Consider the following 16,822-nt stretch of genomic DNA (forward strand, 5'->3'; position numbering starts at 1 on the left):
TTGTCTGATCCCTGAAATAATGAGACCTTTGTGACTAGTGTTGTGGCTGTCATATGTGTATTTTTAAATCTCTGTTAAGAAATAAAATGCACTTAGGATATTATTCATTGTGCACATAAGTATTCCATTCCCCTTTTTTCACCTATCACTGATTTCAAAATGTGGTAACTTTTTACAACATCTGCCATCAATCTTACTTCCGCTCACAATGTAAAAAAAGAAAATGAAACTTCCCAGATAGTGTGTAATGTTTTCCTGTGTAATTAACACCTCATTCACAGTTGTGGGTGCCAGTCAAGGCCCTGTCTCCTCTTCCTTGACATTTCCTTGATACCTTGTTCAGACTGAGCTGATGCCTAAGAGTGTGCTAAATACACACATGGGGACAGAAATATTTAAGAGGAGACAGCTGTATTAGCAAGACCTGGCAATTTAGAGAGACTATTTACACACATCTCCTCCATGGGTTTGGGGTCTACATACCATCCTTTATTTAAGTCCAATTACTGCTGTATCCTTATCACCCTCATCCTCATCTACAGCAAAAACCATCTGTCAGATTAGTAGCAGTCGTCCATTATTTGCATTCTTCCCTTCTTAATGCTCGTGGGGGCCAAATGTTTATAAATCAAGTGGCTAATTTAAGAAACACGTGCTCTCCTCCTGCAAGTCATCCTGGATGCATCAGGTTATTTTTACTGCTGCAGATTTGTAGATGTTATTCGTTTAAAAAGCCTTGATTTGCTTTTATCTTCCTGACAATGGAGACCCTCCATGTCCTTGCACATAGTAAATGCAGATAGGTAAAGTCATCAGATAATTCAAATAAAAGTATTTAATTGTAGTAATCTGGTTTCATTTTAAAAATGTAGTATGTTTTATTGATTTTTTACAGAAAGGAAGGGAGAGGAAGAGAGTTAGAAACATCAATGAGAGAGAATCATCGATCAGCTGCCTCCTGCACGCCCCCTACTGGGGATGTGCCCGCAACCAAGGTACATGCCCTCGACAGAATTGAACCCAGGACCCTTCAGTCTGCAGACTGATGCTCTATCCACTGAGCCAAATTTATTATGGGCATTTTTTCAATTTTATTAAAGTATAACATATATTCAGAAAAATACATATACCATACAAATACAACTTGATGGTTTTTCAGAAATTCAGCACACCCCTGTAAATCAGCGCACAGTAAGGAATATCCATGTCACCAACCCCATAAACACCGGTAATGCTCTTTTAGATACCCCCACTCTTACATCAGTAACCTGTTATAACAGAATAGGTTAGTTTTGCCTGTTTTAATTCCTTGTATAAATGGATCAACATTATGTTTTGAAAGATTCATCCACACTGTTGCAGGTAGTTATATTCCATTCATTTTCATTGCTATATAGTAGTCCATTGTATGAATAACCCACAATTTATTTTTTTCTATTTCTACTCTCAATGGCCATCTTGATAGTTATTTTAGATGAAAAATTCCATGTGCATAGTTAAGAATTGGTTACACTTTTAAACTGATCCACAGTGCATATTTTAGAAGGTTTTCTTGATATATTGTCAAATCTTTTTAAATTAAAAAAAAAAAAAGGAGAACTGGATATTGGATTCAAGATGGTAGAAAGACAGGAAAGAAAGGGACTAACATTTATTATTACCACCATGTATCAGACATTGCATTTGGAGTGCTTTTAAAAACAAAATTGTGTTAAAAGCACATATAAAATTCTCATCTTCGAGTGTATAGTTCAATAGTGTGAAGTCTATTCACATTGTTGTAAAACAGGTTTCCAGGACCTTTTCAGCTTGTAAAACTAAAATAGCATATTCCCTTCCTCCACCCCGACCTCTGGTAACCTCCATTCTACTGTCTGTTTCTATTAATCTAGCTACTCTAAGTACCTTATGTAAGTGGAATCGGGCAGTATTTATCCTGTAGTGACTCATTTCACTACACTTATTTCAGTTAACACAATGTTATCAAGATTCATCCATGTTGTAGCACATAACAGTATTTCTCTACTTTTTAAGGCTAAATAATGTTCCATTATACATATACTAGAGGCCAGGTGCACGAAACTCATGCATGGCGGGTAGGGGGTACCTTCAGCCCAGCCTGCACCCTCTCCAATCCAGGACACTTGGGGGATGTACAAAACCAGCAGTCAGACATCCCTCTCACAATACAAAACTGCTGGCTATTAACTGCTCATTTGTCTGCCTGCCTGATAGCCCCTAACTGCCTCTGCCTGACAGTCTGATCACCACTAACTGCCCCCACTGCCATTCTGGTCGCCCCCAATTCCCCACCACCCCCAGCCGTCCTGGTCGCCCCCAACTGCCTCCTCTGCTGGCTTGGTTGCCCCTTAGTGCCATGCCTGCTGGCCTGGTTGCCCCCAACTGCCCCCTCTGCTGACTTGGTCGCCCCATGCAGCCTGCTGGTCAGTCATTTGGTCATCCCTTGCTAACACCCCTGACAGCCTGTCGCCTCATGCAGCCTGCTATTCAGTTGTTACTGTGAGGGCATCATGACCAATTTGCATATTATCCTTTTATTAGTATAGATACCATATTTTGTTTATACATTTACCTATTAATGCACATTTGGCTTGCTTCCACCTCTCAGATATTCTGAATAGTGCTGTTATGAACATGGGTGTGCAAATATCTCTTCAAGACCCTCTTTTCAATTATTTTGAATATACCCAGAAGTAGGATTTTTGGATCATATTGTAGTTTGGCTATTAATTTTTTTAAGAACCTGTATAGTGCATTCCAGAGCAATTGCACCATTTTACAATCTCACCAACAGTGCAAAAGCATTCCAGATTTTCCACATCCTCACCAATATTTATTTTCTGTTTTTTAAAGTAGCCATCCTAGTGGATGTGTGATAGGAATTTTGTATATGATCTCTTTCTTTAATCCTTAACAAACTTGTTGCAAAGTCTAAGTATCAGTTTTACAGCAATGACATAATTTTTAAAAAATATATTTTTATTGATTTCAGAGAGGGAGGGAGAGAGGAAGAGAGATAGAAACATCAATGATGAGAAAGAATCATTGATTGGCTGTCTCTTGCACATCTTACTGAGGGTTGAGCCTGCAACCTGAGCATGTGCCCTGACTGAGAAACGAACTGTGATTTCCTGTTTCACAGGCTGATGCTCAGCCATTGAGCCACACCAGCCAGGCACAGAAATGACATCTTGATACTAAAAGTTTCCATAAGAGAAAAGCCAGATTTCAGTCCCGGTGCTCCTGAACTTGACAATGGGTCCACATTACGACAGAACTCAAGCTCTTGAGTTCTGAGCTACAAGGTTTATAAGGTATTAGGGACTCTACAAGATTGGCTGACTTTAAATGTGAAGTGAGAGCTTGAGATTTAGAGCAGGAGCTCTCCAAGTGTGGTCTCCAGGCCAGTAGCATCAGCCTTCCTGGGAAACTGTTAGAAATGCAAATTCTCAGGTCTCACCCCAAACCCACTAAGTCAGAAACTCTGGAAGTGGAGACAGCAATCTGTTTTAACCAGCCCTCTTGGCCAGGCTGATTCATGATCAGGTTTGAGCACCACTGGGCTTAAATTATTCTGAAAATATCCAAACTACTGTTTAATAACCTTTACATTTTTGCCAAGCAGGAAACTGACATGTTGAGCGTGGAGGTTTCTAGGGCAACCTGATATAGTAAATCTGTATTTTGTGCTTTATGTTCCAGTTTTTAGAAAAGTGTTGGATTAACTGAGTGTAATTATGCTGTAACAGTAGTTCTCCATCCATTTGGAGATGCGGCCAGACTCCAATTTGCTTAGGAACAAATGGTGACCTGGGAAAAGAAATCCTAACCAGGAAGGCCTCACGCAGCTCAGCATGTGTCTGTAATCTGCCAGGATTTTCATCCCCACCCACAGCCAACTCCCTACTCTTTGTCTCACATTACAATGAATGGGTCCCCAGTGAGCCCTGGAATGAAGGAACTGAAGTAAAAGGAGACAGAAAGGGGAGCAAACACACCATAACCATTCCTCCCATCAGTGTCAGCAGCCCACCCTCAGCCCCTGGCACCAGGTGGCCGCATCTAATTCCTCTGTCCCCTGTGAGGAAAAGAACAGATTCACTGGTTACACTCTCCCCAGAAAAATGGAGGGATCTCATTTTAGCCCTAGGGTGAGAGTTGCAGTTTATGCCTGTTGACTTAGCACAATTATTAATAATAAAATACACCCCAAATTATCCCAGCTTAAATCATAAAAAATTTACCTTACCAAAAATCTACTTTGTCTCTTAAGTGGGCTCTTGCCTTTCCCTGATGCCTCTAAGTGAAAAGAGAGATCTTTTGGAGGAATACGAATCTATGAGACCGTGTTCAGTGCAGCTTGGGGGCCTTGATTGTGGGGAAGAAGGCAAAGGAGTTCATTCCTGGGGCTTCTTGGAGGGAAGGATGATATTTGGGAATGGGCTTGAACTATTACATTGTGGCCCCCAATATTCTGGAGTTTCCACCCATGTTTTCATCCATTCACCCTTCTGCCCCGTCTTGTCAAAGCCCCTTCTACAGGTTGCTGAGAGGAGGACTGAAAGTAAACCCTGTTCCTAAAATATATTTGGTGGAACGGCTAAGAACATGGTGACTACATTGCTTTGTAAAGCACATCCTTTAAAAAAATTCTTCAAATCTGCTTTAGGTGTTACTAGGAATTTAAGACTAGAAACCACATTTAAACTGACACCATGTGCTGGCTGAAGTTACCTGCCCACAATATGTTCCAATAATTTAACAGCCTCGAAAATATCTGATCTGCATGAACACTCTTAGCAAGGATGCATAAGCCCAATCAGCATTCCCCTGCACTCTAGACATACACATCAGTGCACGCCGACAATGCAAGACTGACTTAAAAGATCGTGTAATTCAGCAGTGATATTCAAGATATCTGGATGTTTGCCCAACCATACTGAATCTAGAATGTTTTTCACTCCTCATCTTAAGACATGCCAATGCTATATCGCAGTATCTGACACTTGGTTTGTCTTCAACGTTAACTCTGCGATAAAAGTTGATCAATAGTCAGCTTCATTTTCCCCACTTCCTGGCCAACTCAATAAATCTGTCTCCTTTAAAGAAAGGAGAATGCACACTAACGTTGATCCTGCATTTAACTTACCTCAACCTAAAAAAGAAACCAACTACTTGAATGCCATTGATTTTGTTCCTTTGTCCTCTTGTGAATTAGATTACAGTGCTTCCACTTTCTAAGTAAACATTTTTATCATTGATTAATTCTCAGGGGCTAATTGACTTACATTTACTGAAAGACCCAATATATTGATTTTCAGAATGTTAAACTATTGTATAAGACTAGAAAAATGACGTACATGTGTATAACATTTTTGTAGATACAGAATATTAAATTATATATTTATTCCAATCTTACAATCTCCCAAAGGAACTCCAGTGTTCACAGATCTCTCTAAAACAGAGGGTAGATGAAAATACCACTAATTGTATTTTTATTTTTGATAAAATGTTTTAAAATCTGTTCTGGAGATGTTAGCTAGGATTATTTATGAAAAAGCTGCTGTTTTTAAAAGGCCTGGTGGTATGAATTTAACTTGCCTGCAGCCACAATAGAAGCATTTCCACAGAATCAGAGTGTAGTATGTGATTAGATAGCTCCCACTGGACCTGCTACCCCACTCCAAGACGGAGTGATCAAACTTCGCCTTACTTAGAGCAAGAAAATTAGTAATGAAATGGGCCTTTCTGTTTTTATGCTTATAATTCTCCCAAAAAGTCCTTACAAGATCAACCCAATAATTTTTACTTTTTCAGTAGAAACAAGCCTTAATATGTATTAATATACTACCAATGTGGTAACTAAAAAGTTATTAGTAACAATGAAATAGCATGGCCATATTTAGAAAACATGCTCAGAAATTCTTCTTATTCAAAACGTTTTCAATACCTAAGCTTACTTCCTTCTATTAGAAAGGGAAAATTTTAAAGAGAATTAATTTCTAATAAATAACCACTCTTTAGGATATTAGGTAAACAATTACAATTTTAAACGTTAGCATGATCTTATTTTTCTAACTCTTACAATTGGAATTTAGCTGGCTGTAAATTTGGGGGAGTTAACATTCAGTTACAATAATGAAAATTAATAAGCAAGTATACGTTTTAGTTCCCTTATAAAAGAGCTTGACTACCCAAAGGGAAGAAAAGAGTTCATTAATGTACTTTATACAGCATATATAATTATGATATGACTTAGGGAAGTGCATTTCAAACTTTAGTGAGCATAAGAATTACCTGAAGTGATTTTTAAAATGCAGATTCACAGCTTCCTTCCCCAGAAATTTTAAACCAGTAAGTCTAGGTCGGAGCCCATAATATCATTTTTAACATCCAATCCCATCCTCGGCAACTCGTATAAAATTAGAATTCAGATCACTCTTTGAGAAACACCAATTTAAGATGACAAATGCATCTGAAACCACGGAATCATCAGATAAAATGCCAATCTTAGGTCATCTTTCAGATACTTTATACTATTTTATTAGAGTATCAGGGATTGCTAATGACAATTAAGATTTATTTATTCCAGGCACTGTTTTTCTCATCTTGATTGTTAATATCTGGCTCATAACTTTCAGGCTTCATTGATGTTTAAAGGTCATGTGGATTTGGAATGTTTTTTTTTTTTAACTTTTAATTTTTACTGTCTTTAACATTGCCATTTAATATTGTCTCATCTTAAAAGAAAATGGAGTCACATCATTTATTGTCTGTTTCTCTTTTATTTTTAAGGGAAGACGAGGAAAAACAGGTCCTCCAGGAAAACCAGGACCCCCAGGGCCCCCTGTGAGTAAACAATAGGATGACTGTTTTTTGCAGAGAATCCCTCTTCATTTCTGTGTGTTTATCTATGGGCTATTTTACTCCCTGGTAGGTAATAATTTACATCTTTCTACTGTTGAAAATGGTTGTACTGCCTATACCTCCTACCACCCCATCAACCAGAAGATAAGGGAGGCTGGTAGTTGTCCACACACCTCACCCGCATCTCATTACACTGCAGAAACAACTATACTGCCTGCATGAGCACTCTAAGCCAAGGCTCCATTACATGAATCCTGTTACAAACCCACCTGACTCCATCTCCTCAATTTCTTTTAATAGCCAGGCTGGTAGTGAGATCTCTGGGGAAGCATGCCCCATTTCTTGATACATTCTTTTGTAAGTAAAATTTCATTGAATGTTGTTGCTAACGAAAGCTATAAAGATCTTCTAGCCAATTAGTGGTTCTGTTCCTTTATCCCAAGCTTCTCGAAAAAGTATTTCATTTCTTGTAGTTCTACTGACTCTTTAACCCACTAGAATCTGGTTCATGTCTAAGCTACTCCACTGCGACTGCCATCTCTGTAGTCACCAATGGTCTCTACAGTGTGAGATTCCCAGGACACTTTTCAGGCTCCATCTTATTTTGCTGCTATGTAGGAATTCTCATTGTTGACTGCTGCCTCCTTGAAACTCTCTTTTCTCTTGGTTTAGTGACATTCACCTTTTTCCTCCTACCTCTGGGACCATTCTTTTTCTTTTTCTTTTTCTTTTTCTTTTTCTCTTTCATTAACAACATTCCCTTGCCAGCTGGCCAGCAGACGTGAGCAGTGGATAAATGGATTACTCTGGCATGTTTGTGAAAGAGATGCTAAAGGACTGCTTGGCTATAACAACCAGACAGCCCTGATTGCCTGCCTCATTCAGCTTTTATTGCAGTTTTTATCTTTAAATACAATCAGTAGGGTGAGTTATTTGGGAGAACATATGTGTTTACATTGTCCTCAAGACAAGGGCACCCAAAGATTAGGCATAAGGATTCCAGTAAGTACCTGGGGTCTGCACATGCCCAGACTTGTTTGGAAAGGTCAAGGAATAATTAGGGACTCCGCCTTCAGAATTCCCCTAAGTCTCCCTTAAGTCGGAATTTCTGTAAACAGGGAAGGCAACTTTCCATACGCTTCCCTTTTCTCAGAATGTTCTCCTTACAAACTTTCCAACCAAGTCTCGTGTGCTCCCCAAGATTCCCTCTTTCCCTACCTTTTCGTCCCATGGGTTAAAGATTCTCAGTCTTTTCAACCCAGACATTCCTCCTGAGTTCCAGCATCTCCACTTGGAGGTCTCCTATGTACTACAAAAGTAGTAGAATGCCCCAAACTCTCCCTCATCCTCCACATCAAGATAGTGTCTAAATTATGTCAATTCTACATCCCAGTAACCCATGAACTTTCTCTTCCTTCTCTCTTTCCTCATTGCCACTGACATAGTTTAGGCCCTTATCGATTCATATTTGTGTTTTTATAGCCATCTCAGAGCTGGTTTCATTGCCTCTACCTTCTATAAGCAGATGAATATTTCTAAATCATTACCCTAACCATGTAACTTTTTGGCTTACAACTGTTTAATAACTTCTCTTCAAATAGAATCCCACATTTTCTGTATGCCATACTCGACCCTTCGTAGTTTGCCCTGGACCCATCTTTGCCTATGCTCCAATGTGCCCTTCCTTCATTTGCAATTTACAGTGTAATCATCCTTTACTATCTCAAAAACGCCATACTTCACAATGTTCTCCCACAGACCTAAAAAAGCATCCCTCTGTCTTCATGATTCAGCTCAGACATCAGTTCTCCTACATGTCCTTTGCCAGGGGCTCTCAGTAAGTGTGATGTCATCTTCCATGATCCTATAACATTATCCTTCCTACAGATATAGCACATGATTTTGCAACTGTTATTTTCCTTATTTGTCTGCCCACTGCACTATGAATTTTTTAAACCTCTATTTTGTCACCATTGCCTAGCAAAATTTCTGGCATGTAGTATGTGGTTATTACTTGATGAATAAGTAAACAAATTAATGTACAATATTTTGTAGATGAGAAAATGAAGACCAAAAGTAAGGGACTTTTTAAAGTCCTGAACCACCATTAGAAGGCTCAGGCCAGACCTAGAACTTTGAGACTCCAATAGGGTGTGGTTCATGTGACAAAAATGATTGCTGTCTTGTCATGAATTTCATTTCATCTACTTTAGCCATTCAAGGGAATTGTTCTGCCAGTAATGTACTGGTGTCCGTTGATATTGATTATAAAAGTAAGTGGGGGTTAACAAAAGAGGCATGAATTTGGCACCCTGGAATCTAGTCTTCAAAGGAATCAGCTTTGTTGATTTTTATTCCAAGGTCTCTGGCAAAACAGAGAACACATTATAGGATTCTCAATAATTGTTTTCTGCTACAAAGAAGAAAAGCTGGTGAATGCTAAAAGGCAAGATTAGACCTTCATATGTTTTCTGAATGTATGATGCTGCAGTCAAGACAGGATAATTGTTTTCTCAAAGAAGGAATTTGAATTTGAAGGCCTTTATGACAAGCTTGCCAAATGTCCAAGAGAGAAAAGGATTACACCAAATCCTGGAATGAGTTCTCAACTACAGATCAAATGATTTGGCTAGAGAATTTAGAAGATTAAAAAAATGCAACTATATGAAAATATGTATAATATTCAATTCCACAGGTTTTAGTTTATTTCCAAAATGTTTGGATAGAGAGGTATTTATTTTATTTCAAATATTAGATTTATAACTTAAACTCAGCTATGGGTCTAATATACAGTAGCACTGAATTCTAAGTCTACAGTATTTAAAAGAAAAATGTTTTTTTTATCCTTTGTAATATTATAAGATACCAATTTGTTAGACTACAAAAATAAGGGGAGGAAACTAAGCAAAAAAAGAGAAGATTTTTTATTATAGGTCAGTTTTCACTTAAAAGAAAAAGTAAGATACTAGACCATCAGCTTACTTTTTGTTTAAGAATTATGGTTTATGGAAACTCCTTGTTTTGTTTTTTTTATTCTGAAATAACTCTTCTAGTTGACTAAAATATCTTTTCATGAATTAAAAAACCTATGTCTTGGGGTATAGTTTATATCAGTTGTTGGGTTTTTCTGAAGTTATTTGCATGTTTGGTTGAATTGATGATGTGCATACCAGCAGGCTGCAGAAACTCCTCTGAAGCACCTACTCATACTTACAAGAATCAGCTAAGGGCAGCATTGGACAGGAAAGTAAAATAACGTTTTTCTTTACCACCTTTGTTTCATTTCCTAAGCATAATGTACTTTAGCAAGAGGATTATTGTTTCCAAAATGTTAAAAATGAAGAGAGATTTTTGAAATCAGTCGTTTCAAGATCATATAAACTAATATTTGAAGAAAATTAGCTCATAAAAGCAATGAAACTATTCCTCATTCACATTGTTTAACAATTACACAAACATTTTTTTTAAGGCCATTTAGATGCCTACCACTCTGGTAGGAGCTGGGCTTGCAAAAAAATGAGTGTCCTTGTCTTTTAGGGATTCAAGTTTAGTCCACAGAAATGTGAACAGAGGGTGACAATTTAGAAAAGATAATGGTTGGGGTGGTTTCCTTCAGGAATTGAAAATTGAAGCATAAAGGTTGAGCCTTACAAAAAGAAGCAATTCCATGGATGAATCTGGAGGACATTATACTTAGTGAAATCCAGTCACAGAAGGACAAAGACAGCATGATTCCACTTATATAAAATTTTTAAAATAGTCAAACTCATAAAAGCAGGGAACACAATAGTTGGTTGCCAGAGGCAGGGGGGAAGGGAGATATGGAGAGTTGTTATTCAATGGGTATAAAGTTTTAGTTATACAAGATTAATAAATTCTAGAGTTGTACTATATAGCATAATGCTTATCGTTAACAATATAACATTCACTTCAGAATTTGTTAAGATGGTAGACCTCCTGTTAGGTGTTCTACTACAGAAATAAACAGAAAAACTAAATGAAACAAACTGGGAGGTGTTGAATATGTCAACACCTTAACTGTGGTGATTGTTACATGGGCTAATTGCTTAAAAGTACATGCTAAAATTATATACTATTCATTTGAGAGATATTACATATTTTTATGCTATTTGATAAGAGAATAAAATGTTTATATTATTACATTTCAAATTGTCTGCCTTAACTGTGTGTATTTGTCCAAACTCATCAAATCGCATGCACGAAATATCTACAGTTCTTTTTATATCAGTTACTCCTAATAAAGCTATTTTTTAAAAGTTGAGAAGGGCCAAAACCGGTTTGGCTCAATGGTAGAGCGTCGGTCTGGGGACTGAAAGGTCCCAGATTCGATTCCGGTCAAGGGCATGTACCTGGGTTGCAGGCACATCCCCAGTAGGGGGTGTGCAAGAGGCAGCTGGTCGATGTTTCTCTCTCATCGACATTTCTAACTCTCTATCTCTCTCCCTTCCTCTCTGTAAAAAATCAATAAAGTATATTTTTTTAAAAATGGAATGTGATTAAAAAAATAAAATAAAAATAAAAAAGTTGAGAAGGTTTTTTCAGAGTAGTAAATAGAGGGGAAAAAAATGCAATGCAAGCTATGTAGTGTGGATAGAAGAAAACAGCCTGAACAAAAACAATTACGTGCTGAATTTCTGGGGATTGGCGGCAGGCGGGCAGCCCACGCAGTTCTGACACGGCACTGACAGGTCAAGCCCAGGCAGGGTCCTGGTAAGCCTCATGTCAAACCCCACGGTCATGCAGCAATATAAAATCTGTGAGGAGTTCTAAGTGGAGCGTCCCATGCCAGATTTCATTGATAGGTTACTCTAGTGGCACAGTAGAGTTGGACTGTTGAGAGAATGAGCACCATTCATTGCAGCTATCATATTATTTAGTATTTTTTAATATATATTTATTGTTGATAGTATTAATGATATCTCCCATTCCCTCCCCCTTTCACTCCCTCCTCACAGTCCCTACCCACTTTCCCAGGTCTTCACTATCCTACTGCTCATGACCATGGGCTATACACACAAGTATATAAGTTCTTTGATTTATCTCTTCTAGTCTATTTACTATTTTTAAAGTATCAGCAGAATATTTTCTTATCTCTGTTAAGATGTCCCATGGGACTATTTGTAATTTCTAACCTTTGTGGACATTTATGAGTCAAAACATTATATTTTCTTTGTTTTTAACACTGGACCCTGTGTGACATGAGCCCCATTTCACAGCAGGAAGGAAGGTAACATGAGAAAGAGGGAAAGGCTGATCAGAGCCAAAACACTTCTGGTTGAGATTGGGAGACGGTGTATGACTCACTCTAGTGGCTTGCATGTGTGATCCCTGAAGCACGTGTTAGAATTTCTTAAGATAATTTGAAATGTAAAAATATATACATTTTATCTCTCTTATCAAATAGCAATCAAATAATATGTACTATCCTTCAAATGAAGAGTATAAAATTTTAGCATGTATTTGTAAGCAATTTGCCCGTAGAAAAGTTAGAGGGGAAAAAACTTCAGTGTAATTATCTGAAAAGAACCAAAGAAGAATAGGAGTTATTAGAAGGCATGGATCCTTTGATAACAGCCTTCTCTACTCAATTTCTTCAAGAAAATGTTCTTCCCTGTGGGGCTTTAGAGATTTTCCTTCAATCAAAGGCAGTGTTGTTATTTAGGGAGTGTCAAAGAATTTTTTTAAAAATAGAACTAAAAGAAATTTTAATGGCCTGAAGCAACTCCCATAATTAAAACATTTTAACCATTTTTTTTTCTACTTGTGAATCTTTGTTCTGAAGCCAAATTTGTATTTTCTCACTTTTTATAGAAAGATTTGTACCAAAAAGATGTTGTTTACAAAGAATAATTTTCCCCACAACTTTCCATTTAATATATAACCTCTTTCCCACTGAAAAAGTATATTTCCTAGGGAAAAAATTCTTATATGAAATATTTACTAAAAGTAGATCTAGTGAACTAATGTTATTAAATTGTCTTGATTAATTAGTGTTTCATCAAAGCCATACATATTCCTGCATTTTAGCTCCTCGTCTCCCCACATTGAATGGCAATTTTTCCTCTCTTTGGGGAAAACTCATTTGAAATTTACACATATGTAATCTTAATATAATGAAATTGGGGACCCAGTGCATGAATTCATGCACCTTGAAAGGAACTGTGGGTCACGAGGCTGTGGTGGGCACAGGGGTGGGTCTCAATCCATCCGCCGAGGCCCCTGGTCCCCTGTCTGCCAGCAGCCCCACTCATGCCACTGGCCCCACTTGCACCCACTGACGGCTCTGAGCCATCAGGGCCCTGACTCGCAGTGGGTGTGAGCAGCACACGGGAGCAAAGAATTTTCAGTAACCACTGGAGTCTCACCCAGATGACATCGACTAGCTCTCTGCCTTGGTCTGATACCCCTCCACCCACCCCCACTCACCTCTCCACCATCCCTACCCCAGCCAACGCCCACCATGTTCCACACTTTGCTGTCTACTGCCAACACCCGCCATGTTCTGTGCGCACCCCCTGGTGGTCAGTGCATGTCATAGGAATTGGTTGTTTGGTTCCACCATTTAGTCAATTTGCATATTAGCCTTTTATTATGTAGGATTATTCTTAATCAAAATGCTTGAAGAGCAGCTAACTGGTTAATAGAGCTAGCCAGAATACTTTATGATGAATTTTTTTTTTTTTTTTTTTTTTTTATAAAACATTGGTCCAGCTTTTTCTTTGATCTTACCTATAAAGGGGAAAAGCTTTTAAATGCCCCTGAATAACTTCTGCCATCTCATTTTGAATGAATATTCTTCACTGGAGGAAAACCATTAAGTAGAGAAGTCTTGGATTGCTAGTACCAGCAAATACACTGAAATTATGGTGGAGAGCAGTTTTTCATAGAGGAAGCATACAAGCATTAAGCATCTCCCAGGGGGACGAAATAGCACTAACGAGGAAATAAGTTCAAAAGAAAGGAATGGCTCAGGAGAGCTTATTACTGCACTAGCTCTGCTTAGGGTACTCTCCTGCCAATGCCTTGTGCCAGCCTCACAGCTTGGTGAGAAGCAGAAATTATCTTCAGTTTATAATGTCCAAGGCCACACCAGTGTAAGTGGGAGCAGCCAGAATTAACACCCAGGAACTGATCCTTAAACCCAACTTTATTCTACTGGATCACAGGTGTGAAAGAAAAGTTTCCAGTTTACAATTTGACTAAATCAGCTTTACTTTTCACACCACACACAGAAAATAGTTTGATTTTTCCAAGGCAACTCATGATGCTGCAGAGCCATAGGACAGTGGGACAGTGTACGCAGACAGTGAGGAAACTGATCCTCCTCACGAGTGTGTCCTCGGACAGTTCACTTGGCATTTCCGTGTTGGGCTTCCCTTTTCTGCAAATTTGAAATGACACGTCAACTTTACACAGTTGCTGGAAGAATCAAATGCCAAGAATGTGAAAGAACTTTCTTGTAAAATTCTCTATCTAAATACACTTAAAGCCATCACTCTTTCAGAGCATCCATTCACTCACATAGTATTGTAGATGGAAGAGATTGTCTTGAATCTGTAACTGAGCCAACACATTTTTTTCTCTTACCAATTTCTCAAAATTCAATTAAACATTTGAATGTCTTTCAAACAATTGCTAAAATGAAAGGCCATATGCTCAACATGGAATATTTATTCTAGGTATGCAAATCTACTCACGAAGAGATACCTAAAAGTTACTCACAATCAGGTAGTAGTAGTGCTAACAACCATGTCTAAGCATTGTTTTTTCATTGATGTTTTTTCTTCTCTGATTTACAGCCTTTTCCTTGCTTGTGGAGCTGGTTTATCCATGATCTGAGCTGTTGCATTTTATTAGCTGTGATCTTCTCTAAGTCTCAACTACTATCCCTCTCACTCTAATAAAAATATCTCTTATTCTTTAAAGCCTTCTGTTATCTGAGTAGAATAAGCAACAGAAAATAGTGGCTTTCTGTTATGATAATGAGACTTGGAAAGTCTTGAGATATGAAATGTCTTAGTTTATTTCAAAACATTCTGATTTTTCTTTGCTTCAGAAAAGAGAGGGGAGCAGCTGAGAATGAGGCAGGCAGAAGGGAGGGCAGGAGACTTTAACTAATGAGCCATTAAAGGACCTACGATTAGCCCATCCATTTGACATTAACTTTACTTCTCATTCATCATCACTGTAAAAAGTGTTTATTTAAAACCACATTAATTTTAAGATGTGTTATTATTTCTCTCTGTTCCAGACAGGGCTCTTGATTTCCTTTCTCTTTTTTCTGGCATTGTTTTTGTGCATTGTTTCATTATTGCAGCATGAGAATTGAGCAGTGGGCTCAAATGTGTCACATTTCAGTGCATAGCAATTTGTGTTGAAAACAGAAATTTAAGAAATTTGTAATGTGGGGCAGCAGCACCCTCTACTGTTTTCACTGTAAAGCTCTGAGCAAAGAATAACACTTTGAAGGAAGTTCAAGGTATGGAAAATTTTCAGTGATGCTTAATTGGAAATCTACATGATTTTCAAAATTTATTTTTAGGGTTTTGTTGCATTTTCTGCTTATCTTGAATTTTAAATACAAATGCTGTTTCATTACAGTCATTTCCAATGTCAATGAGATGCTCTCTTGAAGTGAAAGCCCTTAGCTCATGGATCTTTAATGCCCATCTATTGTAAAATGCTAACAAAAGTCTACAGTGCTAATTTTGTGGGAGCTGACTCCAATGGAAGTTAAGCTTCTTTTCTAAAACAACAATATGGTTTAAAATATATATAACCTTGTTGTTTCTATTATAGCTTTAATTTCAGGATAGAACTTCATTCACCTTTAAAGTGTGACTCATTGTGCAGTCCTGAAGGTCATGGTTATACCACAGTGGTACACAATTAAAAGAGTAAACTTAGAGTGTGAAATTGAATTCACTTATTCAACACATACTTATTGATCATCTACTGTGTGTTAATCACTATAACAAACATTGAGATGGTGGTTTAAAAAACAACATAGCAACGCACAAACTACAGACAAGGCCTCTACCTTCAGGAACTTACACTGTTGTGTGGGAGGGGGAGCAGTGATTAATGAGCAATTCAATAAGCAGACAAAATGATTTCAGTTTAGCCTGAGGTGCTATAAGTATAGGGGAATTGAATGAGTATATGAGAATGATTTGGAAGGAAGAGTTGTTACTCTAGATAAGGTGGTCCAGGTGGTGTCTCTGAGTGACTTCTAGATGACATTACCATAAAAGGAGCTAGCCATGTGAGGGCCAGAATGGGAACTTCCCACTCAGAAAGATCAGGGCATCAAAGGGCCTGAGGTGGGAAAGAGCTGACTGTATTTAATAAACGTAAAGGAGCTAGGAGAAGAATAGTATCAGAAGAGGTTTTGGAACTGAGTAGCTGTTATCATGCAGGGCCCAATGAGAGAGGAAGTAGGAGGAGGGGAGGCTGGGTAGTTAATGGTAATAAATGGCAAGGAAAATGGTCAACCTGTCACATCTCTCTTTGTAAGTCTTCTTATTTGTGGTTGTACCTGAGATGGTTAGATTTTTATTTTCATGTGATAACATCATTGTTTCTACTGATAATTCTAATGTCCACATCAATTTTAACAGATATTTTTAGTCTTTACATACACAGGAAGTAGGTTTGTTTGTTGAAAGAAAACTGACAAGTCTTTGTTAGTAGCCCATTTAATTTTAATCTTGCCTAAATCCAGCGGCTGCTACATTTTTCCTCAAAGATGGAGACTCTAATCACATAAAGTAAGTCCATTTTGTCCTGTTGCTTCCTTTCTGATAAGTTCTAGGTTGGATCAGATGAACAGCCAAAGCAATGAGCATGTATGCCTTCAAAACACCATAGAACTGTACCTGTAACCCATGATCTATTGCTATCCTCAACTTTT

The 16,822-nt window shown here is 38.0% G+C and overlaps 1 protein-coding gene across 1 annotated transcript in view; it reads left to right on the plus strand.

Annotated features, from left to right (window-relative positions):
• Positions 1–16,822, plus strand: part of COL19A1 (collagen type XIX alpha 1 chain) — a 276,934-nt gene that overhangs the window by 169,316 nt on the left and 90,796 nt on the right. The window contains exon 16 of the mRNA XM_084890396.1: positions 6,817–6,870. Coding sequence (XP_084746522.1) covers positions 6,817–6,870 — 54 coding nt within the window. The remainder of the gene's footprint in view (positions 1–6,816; positions 6,871–16,822) is intronic.

The sequence above is a fragment of the Pipistrellus hanaki genome (assembly GCF_964339955.1).
Source record: "Pipistrellus hanaki genome assembly, chromosome: 7".
Lineage (NCBI taxonomy): Eukaryota > Metazoa > Chordata > Mammalia > Chiroptera > Vespertilionidae > Pipistrellus > Pipistrellus hanaki.